Consider the following 23,583-nt stretch of genomic DNA (forward strand, 5'->3'; position numbering starts at 1 on the left):
GTATCCAGTAAATGTACTTGCAGATTTTCAAGGTTACGGCGAAGGCTTCGTACATTATTATGTAGAATTGAGAAAGATGTTTTGTTTTCATCTCGCATGAGATCGTTTTTAAACTTACAAAAGCTATGTGGTGAGAAATATCGGCTTCGAATTTGTTGATTATTTAGGTTGCTATCAGGATTGACACTACTTTGAGTATTCAAACTAAAAATATCTAATTCATGGAGGCTACGGAGCTTATCTAAGTACTTTTTCGTTGGCAAGTTACTGTTCAGGCTATTATTGAACTGACCATGCGTTCGGATGATATCAACATTTGAGAACGGAAGGTTTTTTAATAAAGATTTGTTTGCTCGGCAAACATATCTGTCACTTAGGACTACCATTGAGAGTTGTCATTACAAGATATATACTTAGCTTTGGTCTCCGTTTTCCAGGTTGAGCAAATCACCAATATTCTTGATCTTGATAGCTCGAGACGTAGCATCTTTCCGTAAATAAACAAAGGAGCCCTTTGACCAACAGTACTGGTAATAATGCTCTTCTTTAAACTTCTTCGCCTCGAACAGGACTGTTTGCATTCGGAGTGACAAATGATCAAAAATTCTAACCGCGCTTAACGAGGCATCCTCAGGGAGTCCAACGGAAGCCGGGTCCAATTTGCATACATGTTTACGATGATTCATGACGCTTTCTTTGGCTTACTTGACTGACAGAAAACCAATAGAATTCCTTACGACAATTAACAAATGTTATCAATTGTTTTCTTTAAACTATTGACTGAACTATCAATACTATCCTTTAAGTCTCATATCCATCTTGTCTTGTTCCCTTTTCACGACTTGTTTGCCACGGAACCGATCCCTGCATTAATCTGGTAGATTTTCTCATTACCAGATCGACGAAATGTCGAAGCGTTTTTGAAGTCCCTTTTGACCTTTGTATTAAAAATATCACGGATATATCGCTTGGTCCGTGCGTCATTACTTGAGCAAAAATATTTTCCCTTCCGGTCCTCTCACTTAGTCAATAAGTTCACAGTGTCTATCTGTCAAATTATTTTGAATGATACGCAAATGGGTCTGTCACAAGAACCATCTCTTCCTGGCTTGACATATTAAGTTGAATTGATATTCGTAACTATTCGAAGACCACTTAGTTCAGCCTGTACGGCCAAGAGCTAATATCATAAAGGGCTATTCTAACCTATTCCTCATGCAATTTGTGATCAAATCCTGTTGATTGTGAATAAGATTTAAACTCTTTAGAGGTGAGAGCTCTTAACTAAATGACATCAAGTGGTATCTCTTTAATTGCTCTCCGCAATCGAGCAGCTTGACACCGTTACTTGGTGCTTTTTTACATTTTCTTTATAAGTTATTGAGTCGTATAAAAACTATAAAAAAATCGGATGAATTTATCATCACAAAGGAAAACTCAAGATTCTCCATTTGACGAAATCTATCGATCTCCATTATCTGAGTGAAAATGTACACTTTGGGACTTGTCTCACCGTGAATTTGAAAAATAAAATGAAACTTTTTTCAAATTTCGTGATTTCCACGTCTTTTTGAGCTATACGTTAGCCAAGAGACACGCATAAGCTTTTAAACTTAATTTTATCGCAGAAGTCAGTGGTTCGAATCCCGCAAAGGCCTGATATTTTTCAGGTCTCATTTTCGCTATTGCATAAATAGCGCTTTCTACTACATTATACATCGTGCATCATACGTAAATATTTGCTTTTCTGATAAATGCTTTATTTGCTATAGTTTGCTCTAAAAAAACCCTGTACTATTGTTCTCTTTGAAGAATCGCTTAACTTGCAGTTGCATCCATTCAAATGTTTCTCGTGGATAAAACTGATGTGGTTAAAGGGTTTCTCTCATTATTAAAGTCACTTAGTAATTCACCTGCGGCTAGAAACTAGCATGTTATAAGAAGGTTTTTAACTACTCAGCCTGAGTTTGAATCAATACCAAACAAAGGTAACAGATATCAAGAGCATTGCGCGAAAAGGTGAGTTGAATCGTAAAGATTTGAAACAGTTTCAAAAGTAATTATCGAAATAGTGATTTTTTTCCGTTTGAAAGCGCTTATTCCTAATGAATGGAAGACCTACGGCTTATTGAGTATCACGCATGATAAGCAACAATACTAATTTTCTTTTAATTTTACATTGTAGCATTTAGAGGCGCCGAAGCCAGTGGCTTCAAAGAGCTTAGAAATGTTTTAGTTCTAACCCCTGTCATGTTTTAGTAGAGACGAATTTTCGGGAGCCGAGTCAACTGAAAGCAAAATTTACCATCGTATCTTTACTAGAACCACGGCACAATACCTTTATTTCCCCCAATTAAATCAGGCCACAAAATTCAACAAAAGCTCTACTTTTACCCGACATGAAGGTGAATAAGGAATTCCTCCGAGTACTTCATGTAAAAAAATCGATATCAAATGAAAAAGGAAATAGTTGTTTGATGATTTGTGGTGTACACTCGAACTCTCTAAAAATTCTCCCCGGTGGGATTTGTCCCAAAAGCAGATACAAGACACCATTATATAGAATAATATAAAATCTATTTGTGGCTTTGTCGTGCATTTTCTTAATGCATCTGATCCGGAGAGAAAAAGGGGCTTATTAATCCACTGGATGACTTAAACCGTATAACTGATGTCTGGTTTTATTCGATCTATTAAGGAAAACGTTGCATAATATTAGATAGGGCAAACTATCCAGAGACAAGCACTATCTTTTCGCAGCCTCCGCTTATTTCATTCAAACGCGACAAAAACATAGGCAATTTTTAGTTAGAAGTTTTTTTCAGACTAATGACCAACCAGGCACTTTTAAATGCGCTCGTGCATGATGCAAAACCTGTCCTTTCATTCACAACACTGATAAAATATCGGGACCTAAACGATCCATTAAGATCACCGATCACTTGACGTGCACCTCCGTAATCTATTGCATAACTTGCACTTATTGCAAAAAGATATACATCGGCGAAACAGGCAGAAGACTAGGTGACCGATTCCGAGAACACCTTCGAGACGTGGAAAGGAATAACAAGGACACTTCGAAACCAGTCGCTAGACATTTTAATTTACCTAATCATTCTAAGCAACATATGGCAATCTGCGGTCTTTCCTTGCACTAAGGTAGCACGGAAAGCCGTAAAAATCTTGAACAAAAGCTCATCTTTCAAACCGGCGGTCTAAGTCCCAGAAGGATCAACGAACGCTTTTCATTCCACTAAATTACTCATGTTTTTCTCGTTGCCATGTTCCCACCAATAACGTAGCTCCATTTTCTGCCTTTAAAAACACACACAACCCACAATTCCTCTATTCGCTCCGACGAAGGGCTAACGCTCGAAACGTCAGCTTTTGTAATCGTTACGGCGGCCAATTTACCATTTCAACTTTGTTGATATATCCAAATTACAACATAAGCGAACTACAGTGATTAATCGCATATCATCGACCACTTACTTCTGTGACGATATCCAGCAGATTATTCCTAATTACTCGTAAACACGGGTTCGCATTTCAATTGGGCATCCGGTTCGCAAAATCATATGAAACGGCGGTCAGCGAGAGAACAATTTAGCACGGAGCGATTCCTTCTAAAATGAACTTTGAACACGTTGCGCGATCTTACGAAGTTACTAATCTCAAGTGTATCACGAACTAAATGAAAAGGGAAATTAATTGTCAATGAATTATGACTCATACCTAATTATATACTTTTCTCAACGAAACAGTGGCATCGACCCACGCAAAAATACATCTTTATGACATAAATTTCGAATGGCGACGACAACTTCAAATCATTTAAATAAAGAACATTCTTTCGTTACGCCATTGGTTAAATATGATAAGGGAAATAATCACTTTGAAGAGACTTACTTGAGTGACAGAAAACCAATAGAATTCCTTACGACAATTAACAAATGTTATTGTTTTCTTTAAACTATTGACTGAACTATCAATACTATCTTATAAGTCACATATCGATCTTTTCTTGTTCCCTTTTCACGACTTGTTTACCACGGAACCGATCCCTGCATTAATCTGGTAGATTTTCTCATTACCAGATCGACGAAATGTCGAAGCGTTTTGGAAGTCCCTTTTGACCTTTGTATTAAAAATCTCACAGATATATCGCTTGGTCCGTGCGTCATTACTTGAGCAAAAATATTTTCCCTTCCGGTCAGTAAGTTCACAGTGTCGATCTATCAAATTATTTTGAATGATGCGCAAGTGGGTTTGTCACAAGAACCATCTCTTCCTGGCTTGACAATATTAAGTTGAATTGATATTCGTAACTATTCGAAGACCACTTACTTCAGCCTGTACGGCCAAGAGCTAATATCATAAAGGGCCATTCTAACCTATTCCTCATGCAATTTGTGATCAAATTCTGTTGATTCTGAATAAGATTTAAACTCTTTAGAGGTGAGAGCTCTTAACTAAATGACATCAAGTGGTATCTCTTTAATTGCTCTCCGCAATCGAGCAGCTTGACACCGTTACTTGGTGCTTTTTTACATTTTCTTTATAAGTTATTGAGTCGTAAAAAAAGTATAAAAAAGTCGGATTTATCTATCATCACAAAGGAACACTCAAGATTCTCAATTTGACGAAGTCAATCGATCTCCATTATCTGAGTGAAAATGTACACTTTTGGACTTGTCCCGTCTTTAACTTGAAAAAAAATTAAACTTTTTCAAATGTCGTCATTTCTACGTCTTTTTTAGCTATACGTTAGCCACGAGACACGCTTAAGCTTTTGATCTTAATTTTATAAGCATTTTTGTCATTTCTCAAGTAGTGCACTCTACTATTTCCTCCTAGTTTGACAGTATTACGTTGGATTGACATGCGTAACGCTTTGCAGACTATTTCTTTCATGCTGCAGCCAAAAACTAATATTACTTGATTGTATATGAGGCACGTTTCCTTTTAGATTATGGAAAATACCTCAAGAGCCAATGTAGCCTCCTCAAAAAAAAACCCATTTGATTCCATAAAATACACTGAATCGTGTTGGAAAACGTGCAAAAACTTGAAAGAAACTCGCAGAGGCCCCTCGCATTTCATATTTACTTTTCCTGACACATGCTTTATTTTCCATACTTCGTCCTCAAAAAGCTTGAGACGTCTAATATTTTTCTTAAGGGTCACTTGCTCTGCAGCTGCATCCATTTGAACGATTCCCATGGATTTATTATCGTGAAAGGATTTTTCTGTTTTTCTACTGCACTTAGTCGTTAGCATGTAACTAGAAACTAACGTGATATGAATGAGAAGATTTTCAATATCTGTCTCAGTTTGACTGAATTATCAAGTGACTACAAATATCAATAGCATTGCACGAAAAGGTGAGTTATACGATGAAGGTTGAAATCATTTTAAAGGTAGCTTTCGAAATGGTATTTTTCTTGTCTCAAACCGCTTATTCTTTAAGAGAGAATGAACAGGGTTTTTTCAGCAGCTCCTGCCCTTTTCCTACAAGCCTACATCTTAATTGGAAGTCATATTTTGATGAACAGTTGCCTGATTTTAGTTGCTTTTAAGTTTTAAAGTTATTTTAAATTAAAAAAAAAGGGAACGACTATAAAATCAAATTTTTGCCCACAAAGTGTGCAAACTGCGAATGCCTACATTTCCCTATTTCCCGCTGTCTCTTCTGTGTTTAGTTATCGTCCTGCTTTCGTTTTGAAGTTACGAAGATGAAACAGCTTATGCACGGGAATAAGCCTCAATTGAGATGCCCTCTGGGATATTAATTCAAGAAACATCTAAACGCCATATCATGTAATGCCGCGGATCACGTCGCGAAGATTTTGAGGACAACCAAAGAACACAGTGGAATGACTGGCCGCGGCTCAATAAACCTTCACTTTGTTCCGTAAGGGAAACTTAAGCACCAAATAATTGCATTAACTATAAACTTAGAAGAAAGTCAGCCGCAAATGAACTTTAGAAGAAACCATAAAAATAAAGTTTTTTAGCCCCAATAAGAGAATGATCGTTGAAGCACCGGTTTGGAGCACCGGTTCCTTTACAGAGGCTATGGTTGCTCTCGCTTCTCTCGTGTTCTCCAAACTTCCCGCGTGCATCCAACTCAATAGAAGCACGCTAAAAATTCTTAAATAAGCAGTAGGTTTAATTTTTTAAAACACTAATTGACTTTGGAGCACCTTATTCTCACCAGTCTATTCTATTCTATATGTCAACTAACGTTCATCCAATACGATGTTTAGGCCCCTTTACCTTCTAAACTGCTTTATCACAAGATGGTGAACAGCTCTGACTCAATCTCTTTGGATCCTCTGGGTCGTTCACGCGCTGAGGTTGGTTTTGAGGTGAGCTTGGCCATTCTCGTTTGCCTTGCATCTCTACCTGGTAATTTTCTGGTTATCTATGTGATTAATAAAGACTCCAGGCTCAAGAGTATCACCAACATTTTCATTCACAATCTGGCGCTAACTGACATCTCCATGGCGACGCTTCACATGCCATTTTGGATCCTGAGCCTCTATACTGGAGCTTGGAGTTTAAGTCAACTATGGTGTGAGATGGCTGCCATGATACAATTCACAATGGGTATCGCTTCCACTCTGAATATGGGCGTAATTGCACTAAATCGATATCTAAGAGTTGTAAAACCAGCCCTCTATAGCACAGTATTTCCCAGCAGAAGAAGTGCTTGGTTTTATTGTGTTCTCGTCTGGTTGGTTGCTCTTTTTTTCAGCACAGCTCCGTTGTACGGATGGGGAAAGTTTGAATATCACAGGAAATTCTCTGTGTGCTCGTTTATTTGGAAGAAACAAATTTCGTATGTGATAGTAGTTGTCGGGGGGGTTATAAACGGTTGTGCAATCGCAATATTTTACTGCTATTATAAAGTCTATCAAACATTGAAACAAAGCACGCATAATGTAAACGCACACAATCAAGAAAAACGTGTCACTGCGTCAAATGCTCAGCGTAATGACATGAAACTTTTGAAGGCCAGTTTTATTGTGGTTTGTGTTTTTATGATGACCTGGGTACCAGTTTCCATTGTCGTTGTCATTGAGGCTGCTGGATATAATGTTCCGAGGGAAATCTTTGCAACAGTTATCTACTTGTTGTTCTCGAGTAGTTATGCAAATCCGATTATCTATGGGATAATGAATCCACGTTTCCAACTGGCCTTCAAAAAAGCACTGAGCTGTGGTCGCTCTGACAACGATAATGTGAACCAGAGCTCCATGGGGAAGGAAGGGGGCAAACGCCCAAAGAAGGATAAAGGCTGACTGGCAGTGTGCACAGAATATTCTGCTTTAAGTGAAACCTTGAGGACCAAACAAAGCGCTTTAGACCTACAGACGCTATGATGTTAATGTTTCTCACCATTTTCACTGCATTGCCGCAGTAGGGTAGGACTAGAACGGAACATATGCGAACATATGCGAATGGAACAAATTGTAGGTGATTAATATTGATAGTTAAAAGAGTCTAAACATTATGTTCGGTGAAAGATGTTGCAGTAGATGAATATGAGTAAGAATGACAATGTATGTGTATGTACAATAAAAGTCAACTATATATATAACATTTACAGATTGGTCCTAGAGTGCTAAAACCGAAATTCTTAAGTTTACTACAGAAATCGCTAAGCTTAGATGCTGTTTTAATTTCTCTTGGTAAACTGTTCCAAAGGTGACTAGCTTTATATGTAAAGGAATTATGATACGATCTATTATTATACCCAGGTTGCACTAGATTTACACCTTTATTCCTTAAACTATATCTAGATTCCCGCAATTTAAAAAAGTTTTTAACATATTCCGGACCGTTCCATTTCATACATTTAAAAAGTAAACCCAAGGAAATATAAAATCGCCTATGTTCTAGAGTTTTCATGTTGCTTTTAGCTAAGATTGTATTGTAATCAACATTATTGCCGAGATTAAGCAAAGTTTTGAGTGCGTACTTATTGACTGACTCCAGTTTAGAGCTCAGTGATTTTTATTTATTGCAAGCAATAGCGGACTACAGTACTCCATTATATAGAATAATATAAAATCTATTTGTGGCTTTGTCGTGCATTTTTTTAATGCATCTGATCCAGACAGAAAAAGGGGCTTATTAATCCACTATATGACCTAAACCGTGTAACTGATGACTGGTTTTATTCGATCTATTAAGGAAAACGTTGCATAACATTAGATAGGACAAACTACAGGGCAAACTACAACATAATTAAGCGAACTAGAGTGATTTAACGCATATCACCGACCACTTACTTCTGTGACGATATCAAGCAGATAATTCCTAATCACTCGTCAACACGGGTTGGCATTTCAATTGGGCATCCGGTTAGCAAATCATTTGAAACGCCGGTCAGCGAGAGAACAATTTAGGACGGAGCGATTCCTTCTAAAATGAACTTTGAACACGTTGCGCGATCTTACGAAGTTACTAATCCCAAGGGTATCACGAACTTAATGAAAAAGGGAAATTAATTGTCAATGAATTATGACTCATATCTAATTATATACTTTTCTCAACGAAACAGTAGCATCGATCCACGCAAAAATACATCTTTATGACATAAATTTCGAATGGCGACGACAACTTCAAATCATTTAAATAAAGAATATTCTTTCGTAACGCCATTGGTTAAATACGATAAGGGAAATCCTCACTTCGGAGAGACTTACTTGAGTGACAGAAAACCAATAGAATTCCTTACGACAATTAACAAATGTTATCATTTGAACATATCAACAAAGTTGAAATGGTAAATTGACCACCGTTACGATTATAAAAGCTTCCGTTTCGAGCGTTAGCCCTTCGTCGAAGCGAAGGGCTAACGCTCGAAACGTCAGCTTTTATAATCGTAACGGTGGCCAATTTACCATTTCAACTATCTCGATATATTCAAATTATTTCGTTACCCCCACTGACGCAGTCCCAAAGAGTTTCTTTAGAAACTATCAGGCTTTAACAAATGTTATCAATTGTTTTCTTTGTACTATCGACTGAACTATCAATACTACCCTTTAAGTCTCATATCGATCTTGTCTTTTTCCCTTTTCACGACTTGTCTGCCACGGAACCGATCCCTGCATTAATCTGGTAGATTTTCACATAACCAGATAGACGAAATGTCGAAGCGTTTTTGAAGTCCCTTTTGACCTTTGTATTAAAAATCTCACAGATATATCGCTTGGTCCGTGCGTCATTACTTGAGCAAAAATATTTTCCCTTCCGGTCCTCTCACTTAGTGAATAAGTTCACAGTGTCGATCTGTCAAATTATTTTGAATGATGCGCAAATGGGTCTGTCATAAGAACCATCTCTTCCTGGCTTGACAATATTAAGTTGAATTGATATTCGTAACTATTCGAAGACCATTTACTTCACCCTGTAGCCAAGAGGTAATATCACAAGGGGCTACTCTAACCTATTCCTGATGCAATTTGTGATCAAATCCTGTTGATTCTGAATAAGATTTAAACTCTTCAGAGGTGAGAGCTCTTAACTAAATGACATCAACTCGTATCTCTTCAATTGGTATTCGCAATCGAGAAGCTTGACACCTTTACTTGGTGCTTTTTTACATTTTCTTTATAAATTATTGCTTTATTAAAAAAAGTATAAAAAAATCGGATCAATCTATCATCACAAAGGAACACTAAAGATTCTCCATTATCTGAGTAAAAATTTACACTTTTGGACCTGTCCCGCCTTCAATTTGAAACAAAAATGAAACTTCAAATTTCGTCATTTGTACGTCTTTTTGAGGTATACGTTAGCCACGAGACACGCATAAGCCTTTGATTTTAATTTTATAAGCATTTTTGTCATTTCTCAAGTAGTGCACTCTACTATTTCCTCCTAGTTTGACAGTATTACATTGGATTGACATGCGTAACGCTTTGCAGACTATTTCTTTCATGCTGTAGCTTAAAACTAATATTACTTGATTGTATATGAGGCACGTTTCCTTTGAGATTATCGACAATACCTCACGAGCCAATGTGGCCTCCTCAAAAAAACAAAAAAAAACAAAAAAAAAATCATTTAATTCCATAAAATACACTGAAACGTGTTGGGAAATGTGCAAAAACCTAAAAGAAACTCGCAGAGGCCCCTCGCATTTTATATTTACTTTTCCTGACACATGCTTTATTTTCGAGACTTCGTCCTCCAAAAGCTTGGGACGAGTAATATTTTTCTTAAGGGTCACTTGCCTTGCAGCTGCATCCATTTGAATGATTCCCATGGATTTATTGTCATAAAAGGATTTTTCTACTGCACTTGGTCGTTATCTTGTAACTAGAAACTAACGTGTTATGAATAAGAAGATTTTCAATATCTTTCTCAGTTTGACTGAATCATCAAGGGACAACAAATATCAACAGCATTGCACGAAAAGGTGAATTGGACGATAAAGGTTGAAATAATTTCAAAGGTAGCTTTTGAAATGGTATTTTTCTTGTCTCAAACCGCTTATTCTTTAATAGAGAATGAACAGGGTTTTTCAGCAGCTCCTGCCCTTTTCCTACAAGCCTACATCTTAATTGGAATCCATATTTTGATGAACAGTTGTCTGATTTTAGTTGCTTTTAAGTTTTGAAGTTATTTTAAATTGAAAACAAAGGGAACGACTATAAAATCATTATTTTGCCGAGAAAGTGTGCAAACTGCAAATGCCCACATTTTTCTCTTTCCCACTGTCTCTTCCGTGTTTAGTTACCGTCCCGCTTTCGTTTTAAAGCTACAAAGATGAAACAGCTTATGCACGGGAATAGGCCTCAAGTTTGATGCCCTCTCGGATATTAATTCGAGAAATATCTAAACGCCATATCATGTAATGCCGCGGGTGACGTCGCGAAGATTTTAAGGACAACCCAGGAACACCGTGGAATGACTAGCTGCGGCTTAATAAACCTTCACTTTGTTCCGTAAGGGAAACTTAAGCACCAAATAATTACATTAACTATAACCTTGGAAGAAAGTCAGCCGCAAATGAACTTCAGAAGAAACCGTGAAAATAAAGTTTTTTACAACCAATAGGAGACTGATGGTTGAAGCACCGGTTTGGGGCACCGGTTGCTCTACAGAGGCTAAAGTAACTCTCGCTTCTCTCGTGCTTTCCAAACTTCCCGCGTGCATCCAACTCAATAGAAGCACGCTAAAAATTCTTGAATAGGCAGTAGGTTTTATTTTTTAAAACACTAATTGACTTTTGGAGTACTCCATTCTCAGCAGTCTATTCTATTCTATATGTAAACTAACGTTCATCCAATTTTATGTTTAGGCCCCTTTACCTTTTAAACTGCTTTATCACAAGATGGTGAACAGCTCTGACTCAATCTCTTTGGATCCTCTGGGTCGTTCACGCGTTGAGGTTAGTTTTGAGGTGAGCTTGGCCATTCTCGTTTGCCTTGCATGTCTACCTGGTAATTTGCTGGTTATCTATGTGATTAATAAAGACTCCAGGCTCAAGAGTATCACCAACATTTTTATTTACAATCTGGTCCTAACTGACATCTCAATGGCGACGCTTCACATGCCATTTTGGATCCTGAGCCTCTATACCGGAGCTTGGAGTTTCAGTCAACTATGGTGTGAGATGGATGCCATAATACAATTCACACTGGCTATCGCTTCCACTCTGAATATGGGCGTAATTGCACTAAATCGATATCTAAGAGTTGTAAAACCAGCCCTCTATAGCACAGTATTTCCCAGCAGAAGAAGTGCTTGGTTTTATTGTGTTTTCGTCTGGTTGGTTTCTCTTTTTTTCAGCACAGCTCCGGTGTACGGATGGGGAAAGTTTGAATATCACACGAAATTCTCTGTGTGCTCGTTAATTTGGAAGAAACAAATTTCTTATATGATAGTAGTTGTCGGGGGGGTTATGAACGGTTGTACAATCGCAATATTTTACTGCTATTATAAAATCTATCAAACATTGAAACAAAGCACGCGTAATATAAACGCACACAATCAAGGAAAACGTGTCACTGCGTCAAATGCTCAGCGTAATGACATGAAACTTTTGAAGGCCAGTTTTACTGTGGTTTGTGTTTTTCTGATGACCTGGTTGCCAGTTTCCATTGTCGTTGTCATTGAGGCTGCTGGATATAATGTTGCGAGGGAAATCTGTGCAACAGTTGTCTACTTAATGTTCTCGAGTAGTTATGCAAATCCGATTATCTATGGGATAATGAATCCACGTTTCCAACTGGCCTTCAAAAAAGCACTGAGGTGTGGTCGCTCTGACAACGATAATGTGAACCAAAGCTCCAGGGGGAAGGAAGGAGACAAACGACCAAAGAATGATAAAGGCTGACTGGCAGTGTCCACGGAATATTCTGCTTTAGACCTACAGACGCTATAATGTTAATGTTTTTCACCATTTTCACTGCAGTACCGCAGTAGGGTAGGACTAGAACGGAACATATGCGATCCATGCATGCGAGTATTCCACCCATTAGATCGCACCCATCCCACCCCAGGGGAGGACATCCATCACACAGTAAACTTGTGCGTGGGAAATAAACGTCTTCTACTCCTTAATCTGTAGGAGAAGGGACCTCCATTTATTCGTCCCTATTCAAGAAGACTAGAATATTTAACCAAGGTAGTATCTTGAGTAGGAGGGATCCGTTCCACACACTCGGTTTAAGGAGGCGAATGGAAAATCAAGGGGCTGGTTTTCTCTTGCACGATTCTGCCTCATCCGTTCGACTATTCTGGCCAATAATCCTGTTATGGTTAGGACTAGAGCCATGCATTTGGCTCATTGCTAGCCATGAAGCCTCAATGTAATACATATTCAGCTTACCTGTTATTAAACTTTTTCTTCAATATCAAAACTAGCATTAGTTGCTCATGATCACTGCAAATACTGCACTGAAAAGTTCTCAATAAACTCCCTCCTCGCATTACAACCTTCTGTAGCTTAAATTAATGTTTTAAGGGAGAGTATTATGAGTGAGTCAGGTTAATTGTATAAGCTGCAAGTAGCATAAACACTGAAAATACTTTTTAACCTGTAATTCAGTAAAGTAAGACACTTGTCGTAATTTGTCTCTGTAAATCACAATAATAAAAGAGGAAGAGCTATACAACACATCTCAGGGCTTTTATTTTGCTTAGTTCGGTGTTTTTTCATAAGTCTGAGTGGCAAAAGTTTACTCAGAGAAGCGAAAAGCTTGTTTGTATTATTTTCCGTATGGCTAGGTGCCCTTAGCTTTGCAACATCTCTCTTGTGCGGTGGGGCACAGATGACCACCTTATGACGAGAAACCTTTTGCTTGTATTTTCAGCAAGGAGATAAAGAATTTGCATTTGTTTGAGGAAAGTAGATAGACTCATTAGCTGGAGGGTTTTTTTTTTTCAATGAAAATCAAATTTTCATAACCAGTCGAGGACGAAATTCAAAGCAGCCAAATGGGAGACTTACACATTGGATTTGGGATTAAACTGGTAAAGGTGGCGCACAGCTATGCATTTTGCTGACAGAAGTGATTTGTGGCAGCAAATCTCCACCAATATATTTGATTGCTTAGATCTCTTTTTGAAAGCTCCCTCAAACTTTCCTCACACTTGAAGGTAAATAATGAAAGCTTCAATCTCACTGACGTTCAATTAAAAACCTCATTTTTTATGGCAAAGAAGCTGAGGATGAAATGAAAAGAAGAATTTTTTACGACTGCTGGTTGTTTATGTCATCAATAAGGACTCCAGCCTGCAAAACGTCACCGTTGTTCCTTCATAATCTGTCTTTGTCTGACATCACCATGGCAACCAAATACACGCCTTTCTGGGTAGGGGAGCCTGTATGCGAGAACTTGGTATTATGCCAAGTGTATCCGGGTCCATTCTGGCTACTTCGTGTCATACTTCAATAATGGGATTATTAGCCCTAAATCGATACGTCACTGTAGTAAAACGTGCATTATACAGAAAACTGTTCTACAGCAAAAAATTAGTTAGGCTGTATTGTTTCTTGTTTGGTTGGTTGCTGTGCTTTCGCTACACCTTCATTATGCGGTTGGGGAACCAGTCTCATTTCGAATTCTCTGCCTGTCCCTTCAGCTGGCACATAAACCACAGTTCGCACAGCACATTGATAGCAGTGAAAGGGATAACGATTGCTATACTATATTCCAAGTATAAAATTTACGAAAAGGCAAAGAAAGGCACGCAGACTATGAACGCCCACGGTGAAGAGGACAGAACCAACGGAATCAGCGGTATACCTTACAGTCCTACTGAAATAAATGTGTTGAAGATATGTTTCACTGTGGTTTGTTTCTTTGTAATGGCATGGTTCGCATTGTCCATAGTAATACTGAGTTTGGAAACTTTTGGGTGTAATATTCCACGAGAGGTTCACGCAACATGCGCTTATTCAGTACTATATAGTAGTATGGTAAATCCAATTATGTACGGGATTATAAATCCACAGTTTGAACTAACCCTTTAAGAAGGCGTTAAGTTGTGGTCGGAATGCATGGCCGAAATGATAACAATCAGGGTCGCAATGAAATTTAGCTAAGGCAGGTTTCCTTCGAGATTATGAACAATATCTTAGCAGGCAATGTAGCTCCAAAAAAAATACATTTTGATTCCACCAAACAATAAACAAACAAACAATCATTGCACTCAGAAGGTATTTCAAGGTCGTGAAACCCCAATTGTATAATGGCATTTTCTTTTCAGAGAAAAGCAGACCAAAAATCCTTCTTTCCCTGTGCTGGGTTGTACCTCTCATCCTCTGAAGTCCACCGCTGTATGGATGGGGGAAGTACAGATTCTACCCTCAGTCTTTTCTCTGAACGTTTGAATGGTCATTTGATGGACCACATGTCTCCTACTTGGTCTTCCTTATGATAACACAACCATCTCCTTACATAATTTGCTGGTGTTACTTCAAAATTTATAACACTGTTCGACGGAATAGAATCCAGATTTGCACAAGAGCAAATCGTGCCGCATGCAAGAACGCTCATAACGCCGAGAACATGTGCATTAATACCACACTGGGCATAGCTTGCGTTGTCGTACTTTGTTGGCTTCCAAAGGCAATCCTCGTTCTTTTGTTGGGAGGTGGAAGAGAAGGGTTAGCTTTGCCATTAATGATATCGAGTTATCTTGTGTTCTTAGCATGTTGTTTTAATTCCCATCGTATATGGAATGTTGAACCCTCAGTTCAAGCCAGCCTTCAAGGCGTTATTTGCAAAAAGAAGGACGGAGAATCCCGACCTTCTTCCTTTTTCCACCTATTCGGGTCCAACGATACATTCAAAGTAGCTTTATCGTGTTCTGAGCATATCAAAAGGCTTCACCTAAATTTTTCAAACGTCCTAAAATATCGTTTCGCATACAGCTCAAAACATTTCTTTACCATTTGTACCTGCATTATGACTAGTGTCATCCATCTTGGATGTAACAATGCTAATATGATTGACTTGATCAGTATTTTAAAGAACAATAAAGCACCTATTTGAATCCTTAAATGAGATTTGGTGTCTTTTCCTCTCGGTAGATGTATTAGATTGGTTCAGATGCTTCAAAATGATTAAGAATTCACTCGCTTTTTCCCTCAGCGTTAGCCATTTCCCTTTTTCTCTTTATTCTATAGATTCATCCAATTAGTGCTTGCATTGCCAGATCGATAAAATCTTAGAGCTCCTCTTCAACTGATGTACATTGCCTCGCAGACAATCGCTTGGTTCTTGCACCATTATCTATGCGCAGATATTTTATGTTCTTCCCCTCCCCCTCAGTCGAAATAAATCAGATCAGAACTGAATGATGTGTGCGTGTGTGCGTGTGTGGGTGTGTGAGTGTGTGTGTGTGTGTGTGTGTGTGTGTGTGTGTGTGTGTGTGTGTCTGTGTGTGTGTGTGAATCCACCAATCAAAACCCTTTTTCCTAATGTATCATCGATCCACGCAAAAATACATTTTTATGACATAAATTTTGAATGGCGACAACCACTTCAAATCATTTAAATAAAGAATATTCTTTCGTAACGCGCATTACAACCTTCTGTAGTTTAAATTAGTGCTTTAAGGGAGAGTATTATGAGTTAGTCAGGTTAATTGTATAAGCTGCAAGTAGCATAAACACTGAAAATACTTCTTAACCTGTAAATCAGTAGAGTAAGGGACTTGTCGTAATTTTTCTTTGTAAATCACAATAATAAAAGAGGAAGAGCTATACACCACATGTCAGGGCTTTTATTTTGCTTAGTTGAGTGTTTCATCATAAGTCTGAGTAGCAAAAGTTTACTCAAAGCGAAAAGTTTGGTTGTATTATTTTCCGTATGCGGTATACATTGCAGTCCTACTGACATAAATGTGTTGAAGATTTGTTTCACTGCGGTTTGTTTCTTTGTAATGGCATGGCTTGCATTGTCTGTAGTGATAATTTTAGAAACTTTTGAGTGAAATATTCCACGAGAGGCTTACGCAATATGCGCTTATTTAGTATTATATAGTAGTATGGTAGATCCAATTATCTACAGGATTATAAATCCACAGTTCAAACTATTCCTTAAGAAGGCGTTAAGTTGTGGTCGTAATGCATGGCCGAAATAATAACAATCAGGGTCGTAATGAAATTTAGCTAAGGAAGGTTTCCTGTGAGATTATCAACAATATCTTAACAGCCAATGTAGCTCCCAAAAAAAATACATTTGATTCCACAAAAAAAAAAGAAAAAAAACAAACAATTGCAGTGGGAAAAGCGGAAACTTGAAAGAAGCTACTAAATCACTCATAAAATAAAGTGGCCAATTCGCATCTCGTGGAAGTCCATTAATATTTGCTTTTCTGATAAATGCTTTATTTGCTACAGTTCGCTCTAAAAAAAAACCTGCAATATTGTTCTTCCGAAAGAATCACTTGACTTGCAGCTGCATCCATTTGAATGTTTCTCATGGATAAAACTGATGTCGTAAAAGGGTTTTTCTCATCACTTTTAAAGTCAGTTAGTAATTCACCTGCGGCTAGAAACTAGCATGTTATAAGAAGGTTTTAAACTACTCAGCCTCAGTTTGAATCAGTACCAAGCGAAGGTTACAGATATCAAGAGCATTGCACGAAAAGGTGAGTTGAATCGTAAAGATTGAAACAGTTTCAAAAGTAATTATCGAAATTGTGATTTGTTTTCGTTTGAAAGCGCTTATTCCTAATGAATGGAAGACATACGGCTTATTGTGTACCACGCATGTTAAGCAGCACTATTAATTTTCTTTTAATTTTACATTGCAAGATTTAGAGGCGCCGAAGCCAGTGGCTTCACATAGCTTAGAAATGTTTTAGTTCTAACCCCTGTCATGCTTTTGTTGAGACGAATTTTCGAGAGCCTAGTCAACTGAAAGCAAAATTTGCTATCGTATCTTTACTAGAACTACGGCACAATACCTTTAATTCCCTCAATTAAATCAGGCCACAAAATTTAACATGAAGCTTTACTTTTACGCGATAGGAAGATGAATAAGACTTTCCTCTGAGTACTTCATGTGAAAAGTTCAATATCAAATGAAAAAGGAAATAGTTGTTTGATGATTTGTGGCGTACACTCGAACCCTTTAAAAATCTCCCCGGTGGGATCTGTCCCGAAAGGAGATACAAGACACCAGAATAATATAAGATATATTTGTGGCTTTGTCGTGCATTTTCTTAATGTATCTGATCCAGGGAGAAAAGGGGCTTATTAATCACTTGGATGACGTAAACTGTATAACTGATGTCTGGATTTATTCGATCTATTAAGGAAAACGTTGCATAATATTAGATAGGGAAAACTACAGGGCAAACTACAACATAAGCGAACTACAGTGATTAATCGCATATCATCGACCACTTACTTCTGTGACGATATCCAGCAGATTTTTCCTAATCACTCGTAAACACGGGTTGGCATTTCAATTGGGCATCCGGTTGGCAAAATCATATGAAACCCCGGTCAGCGAGAGAACAATTTAGCACGGAGCGATTCCTTCTAAAATGAACTTTGAACACGTTGCGCGATCTTACGAAGTTACTAATCCCAAGTCTATCAGGAACCTAATAAAAAGGGAAATTAATTGTGACTCATACCTAATTATATACTTTTCTCAACGAAACAGTAGCATACATCCACCAAAAATACATCTTTATGACATAAATTTCGAATGGCGACGACAACTTCAAATCATTTAAATAAAAAATATTCTTTCGTTACGCCATTGGTTAAATATGGTAAGGGAAATCCTCACTTCGAAGAGACTTACTTGAGTGACAGAAAACCAATAGAATTCCTAACGACAATTAACAAATGTTATCAATTGTTTTCTTTCAACCATTGACTGAAGTATCAACACTACCCTTTAAGTCTCATATCGATCTTGTCTTGTTCCCTTTTCACGACTTGTTTGCCACGGAACCGATCCCTGCATTAATCTGGTAGATTTTCTTATTACCAGATCGAAAAAATGTCGAAGCGTTTTTGAAGTCCCTTTGGACCTTTGTATGAAAAATCTCACAGATATATCGCTTGGTCCGTGCGTCATTACTCGAGGAAAAATATTTTCCTTTCCGGTCCTCTCACATAGTGAATAAGTTCACAGTGTCGATCTGTCAAATTATTTTGAATGATGCGCAAATGGGTCTGTCATAAGAACCATCTCTTGCTGGCTTGACAATATTAAGTTGAATTGATATTTGTAAGTATCGAAGACCATTTACTTCACCCTGTAGCCAAGAGCTAATATCAGAAAGGGCTATTCTAACCTATTCCTGATGCAATTTGTGATCAAATCCTGTTGATTCTGAATAAGATTTAAACTCTTCAGAGGCGAGAGCTCTTAACTAAATGACATCAAGTGGTATCTCGTCAATTGCTCTCCGCAATCGTGCAGCTTGACACCGTTACTTGGTGCTTTTTTACATTTTCTTTATAAGTTATTGCTTCATAAAAAAAAGTATAAAAAAATCGGATCAATCTATCAGCACAAAGGAACATTAAAGATTCTCCATTTGACGAACTCTATCGATCTCCATTATCTGAGTAAAAATTTATACTTTTGGACTTGTCCCGCCTTCAATTTGAAACAAAAATGAAACTTTTTCAAATTTCGTCATTTCTACGTGTTTTTGAGGTATACGTTAGCCACGAGACACGCATAAGCTTTTGATTTTAATTTTACAAGCATTTTTGTCATTTCTCAAGTAGTGCACTCTACTCTTTCCTCCTAGTTTGACAGTATTACGTTGCATTGACATGCGTAACGCTTTGCAGACTATTTCTTTCATGCTGTAGCCAAAAACTAATATTACTTGATTGTATATGAGGCACGTTTCCTTTGAGATTATTGACAATACCTCACGAGCCAATGTGGCCTCCTCAAAAAAAAAAAAAAACAAAATAAAAAGAAAACTTATTTAATTCCATAAAATACACTGAATCGCGTTGGGAAATGTGCAAAAACCTGAAAGAAACTCGCAGATGCCCCTCGCATTTTATATTGACTTTTCCTGACACATGCTTTTTTCCATACTTCGTCCTCAAAAAGTTTGGGACGAGTAATTTTTTTCTTAAGGGTCACTTACCTTGCAGCTGCATCCATTTGAATGATTCCCATGGATTTATTGTCATGAAAGGATTTTTCTACTTTTGTACTGTACTTGGTCGTTAACTTGTAACTAGAAACTAACGTGTTATGAATGAGAAGATTTTCAATATCTTTCTCAGTTTGACTGAATCATCAAGGGACTACAAATATCAACAGCATTGCACGAAAAGGTGAGTTGGACGATGAAGGTTGAAATAATTTCAAAGGTAGCTTTTGAAATGGTATTTTTCTTGTCTCAAACCGCTTATTCTTAATGGAGAATGTACGGGGTTTTTCAGCAGCTCCTGCCCCTTTCCTACAAGCCTACATCTTAATTGGAAGCCGTATTTTGATGAACAGTTGCCTGATTTTAGTTGCTTTTAAGTTTTGAAGTTTATTTAAATTAAAAACAAAGGGAACGACTATAAAATCATTACTTTGCCGACAAAGTGTGCGAACAGCAAATGCCCACATATCTCTATTTCCCACTGTTTCTTCCGTGTTTAGTTATCGTCCCGCTTTCGTTTTGAAGTTACAAAGATGAAACAGCTTATGCACGGGAATAAGCCTCAAGTTTGATGCCCTCTGGGATATTAATTCGAGAAACATCTAAACGCCATATCATGTAATTCCGCGGGTCACGTCGCGAAGATTTTGAGGACAACCCAAGAACACCGTGGAATGACTGGCTGCGGCTTAATAAACCTTCACTTTGTTCCGTAAGGGAAACTTAAGCACCAAATAATTACATTAACTATAAACTTAGAAGAAAGTCAGCCTCAAATGAACTTCAGAAGAAACCGTGAAAATAAAGTTTTTTAGAACTAATAGGAGGATGATCGTTGAAGCACTGGTTTGGAGCACCAGTTCCTCTACAGAGGCTAAACTAACTCTCACTTCTCTCGTGCTTTCCAAACTTCCCGCGTGCATCCAACTCAATAGAAGCATGCTAAAAATTCTTAAATAAACAGTAGGTTTTATTTTTTAAAACAGGAATTGACTTTTGGAGTACTCCATTCTCAGCAGTCTATTCTATTCTCTATGTCGACTAACGTTCAGCCAATTTTATGTTTAGGCCCCTTTACCTTCTAAACTGCTTTATCACAAGATGGTGAACAGCTCTGACTCAATCTCTTTGGATCCTCTGGGTCGTTCACGCGCTGAGGTTAGTTTTGAGGTGAGCTTGGCCATTCTCGTTTGCCTTGCATGTCTACCTGGTAATTTGCTGGTTATCTATGTGATTAATAAAGACTCCAGGCTCAAGAGTATCACCAACATTTTCATTCACAATCTGGCGCTAACTGACATCTCCATGGCGACGCTTCACATGCCATTTTGGATCCTGAGCCTCAATACCGGAGCTTGGAGTTTCAGTCAACTATGGTGTGAGATGGCTGCCATGATACAATTCACAATGGGTATCGCTTCCATTCTGAATATGGGCGTAATTGCACTAAATCGATATGTAAGAGTTGTAAAATCAGACCTTTATCGCAGAATATTTCCCAGCAGAAGAAGTGCATGGTTTTATTGTGTTCTCGTCTGGTTGGTTGCTCTTTTTTTCAGTACAGCTCCGTTGTGCGGATGGGGAAAGTTTGAATATCACACGAACTTCTCTACATGCTCGTTAACTTGGAAGAAACACATTTCGTATGTGATAGTAGGTGTCGGGGGGGTTATAAACGGTTGTACAATCGCAATATTTTACTGCTATTATAAAGTCTATCAAACAGTGAGACAAAGCACGCATAATATAAACGCCCACAATCAAGGAAAACGTGTCACTGCATCAAATGCTCAGCGTAATGACATGAAACTTTTGAACGCCAGTTTTATTGTGGTTTGTGTTTTTATGATGACCTGGGGTCCTGTTTCCATTGTCGTTGTCATTGAGGCTGCTGGATATAACGTTCCGAGGGAAATCTGTGCAACAGTTCTCTACTTGATGTTCTCGAGTAGTTATGCAAATCCGATTATCTATGGGATAATGAATCCACGTTTCCAACTGGCCTTCAAAAGAGCACTGAGGTGTGGTCGCTCTGACAACGATAATGTGAACCAAAGCTCCAGGGGGAGGGCAGGAGACAAACGCCCAAAGAATGATAAAGGCTGACTGGCAGTGTCCACGGAATATTCTGCTTTAAGTGAAACATTGACGACCAAACAAAGCGCTTTAGACCTACTGACAGTAAAAAATGTCAATGTTCATGTTTCTCACCATTTCCACTGCATTACCGCAGTAGGGTAGGACTAGAACAGAACATATGTGATCCATGCATGCGAGTAGTCCACCCATTAAATCCCACCAAGGGGAGGACATCCATCACACAGTAATCTCGTGCGTGGGAAATTAACGTCTCCTACCCCCAACCTTGTAGGAGACGGGACCTCCATTTATTCGTCCCTATCCGAGAAGACTAGAATATCTAACCAAGGAAGTAACTTAAGTAGCAAGGATCCGTTCCACACACTCGGTTTAAGGAGGCGACGGGAAAAGCAAGGGGCTGGTTTTCTCTTGCACGATTCTGCCCCATCCGTTCGGCTCCTCTGGCCAATAACCCTGTTATGGTTAGGACTATAGCGATGCATTTGGCTCATTGCTAGCTTTGAAGCCTCAATGTAATACATATTCAGCTTACCTGTTATTAAAATTTTTCTTGATTATCAACACCAGCAGTAGTTGCTTATGATCACTGCAAATACTGCACTGAAAGGTTCTCAATAAATTCCCTCCTCGCATTACAACCTTCTGTAGCTTAAATTAGTGTTTTAAGGGAGAGTACTATGAGTTAGTAAGGTTAATTGTATAAGCTGCAAGTAGCATAAACACTGAAAATACTTCTTAACCTGTATATCAGTAAAGTAAGGGACTTGTCGTAATTTTTCTGTGTAAATCACAATAATCAAAGAAGAAGAGCTATACAAAACATGTTAGAGCTTTTATTTTGCTTAGTTCGGTGTTTCATCATAAGTCTGAGTAGCAAAAGTTTACTCAGAAAAGCGAAAAGCTTGGTTGTATTATTTTCCGTATGCGGTTTGCATTGCAGTCCTTGTGACATAAATGTGTTGAAGATTTGTTTCACTGCGTTTGTTTCTTTGTAATGGCATGGTTTGCATTGTCTATAGGGATAGTTTTGGAAAGTTTTGAGTGTAATATTCCACGAGAGGTTTACGCAATATGCGCTTATTTAGTATTATATAGTAGTATGGTAAATCCAATTATCTACAGGATTATAAATCCACAGTTCAAACTAGTCCTTAAGAAGGCGTTAAGTTGTGGTCGTAATGCATGGCCGAAATAATAACAATCAGGGTCGTAATGAAATTTAGCTAAGGAAGGTTTTCTTTGAGATTATCAACAATATCTTAACAGCCAATGTAGCTCCCAAAAAAATACATTTGATTCCACAGAAAAAAACAAAGAAACAAACAATCGTAGGGGGAAAAGCGGAAAGTTGAAAGAAACTACTGGATCACTCATAAAATGAAGTGACCAATTTGCATCTCTTGGAACTCCGTTAATATTTGCTTTTCTGATAAATGCTTTATATGCTACAGTTTGCTCTAAAAAAACCTGTAATATTGTTCTTCTTAAAGAATCACTTGACTTGCAGCTGCATCCATTTGAATGTTTCTCGTGGATAAACCTGATGTTGTAAAAGTGTTTTTCTCATCATTTTTAAAGTCACTTAGTAATTCACCTGCGGCTAGAAACTAGCATGTTATAAGAAGGTTTTAAACTACTCAGCCTTAGTTTTAATCAGTACCAAGCAAAGGTTACAGATATCAAGAGCATTGCACGAAAAGGTGAGTTGAATCGTAAAGATTGAAACAGTTTCAAAAGTAATTATCGAAATAGTGATTTTTTTTCGTTTGAAAGCGCTCATTCCTAATGAATGGAAGATATACGGCTTATTGTGTATCACGCATGATAAGAAACAATATTAATTTTCTTTTAATTTTA

General features: G+C 37.9%; 3 protein-coding genes and 1 pseudogene across 4 annotated transcripts; all 4 read left to right on the plus strand.

Annotated features, from left to right (window-relative positions):
* The first annotated feature begins 6,051 nt into the window (after nt 1-6,051).
* Nucleotides 6,052-7,555, plus strand: LOC148719756 (melanopsin-B-like). The gene has a single exon (XM_088739452.1). The coding sequence runs from the start codon at nt 6,303-6,305 to the stop codon at nt 7,305-7,307; it is 1,005 nt and encodes a 334-aa protein (XP_088595578.1). The 5' UTR covers nt 6,052-6,302; the 3' UTR covers nt 7,308-7,555.
* Nucleotides 7,556-11,356: 3,801 nt separating this feature from the next.
* LOC148719757 (G protein-coupled receptor 161B-like) lies at nt 11,357-12,590 on the plus strand. Its single transcript, XM_088739332.1, has one exon. It carries the CDS (start codon nt 11,357-11,359, stop codon nt 12,359-12,361), a length of 1,005 nt encoding a protein of 334 aa, XP_088595458.1. The 3' UTR covers nt 12,362-12,590.
* Nucleotides 12,591-14,672: 2,082 nt separating this feature from the next.
* Nucleotides 14,673-15,536, plus strand: LOC148719758 (sphingosine 1-phosphate receptor 1-like; annotated as a pseudogene).
* A 3,512-nt stretch (nt 15,537-19,048) lies between these two features.
* Nucleotides 19,049-22,548, plus strand: LOC148719759 (visual pigment-like receptor peropsin). Of its 2 annotated transcripts, none has more exons than XM_088739112.1 (2): nt 19,049-19,810; nt 20,695-22,548. In XM_088739112.1, the coding sequence occupies exon 2, from the start codon at nt 20,728-20,730 to the stop codon at nt 21,730-21,732; it is 1,005 nt and encodes a 334-aa protein (XP_088595238.1). In that variant the 5' UTR covers nt 19,049-19,810; nt 20,695-20,727; the 3' UTR covers nt 21,733-22,548. The 2 variants fall into 2 exon arrangements, with proteins under 2 accessions (XP_088595238.1, XP_088595239.1); XM_088739113.1 differs by lacking the exon at nt 19,049-19,810 and adding an exon at nt 19,963-20,338.
* The last annotated feature ends 1,035 nt before the right edge of the window (nt 22,549-23,583 follow it).

This window comes from Stylophora pistillata, chromosome 11, assembly GCF_964205215.1.
Source record: "Stylophora pistillata chromosome 11, jaStyPist1.2, whole genome shotgun sequence".
Taxonomy (NCBI): domain Eukaryota; kingdom Metazoa; phylum Cnidaria; class Anthozoa; order Scleractinia; family Pocilloporidae; genus Stylophora; species Stylophora pistillata.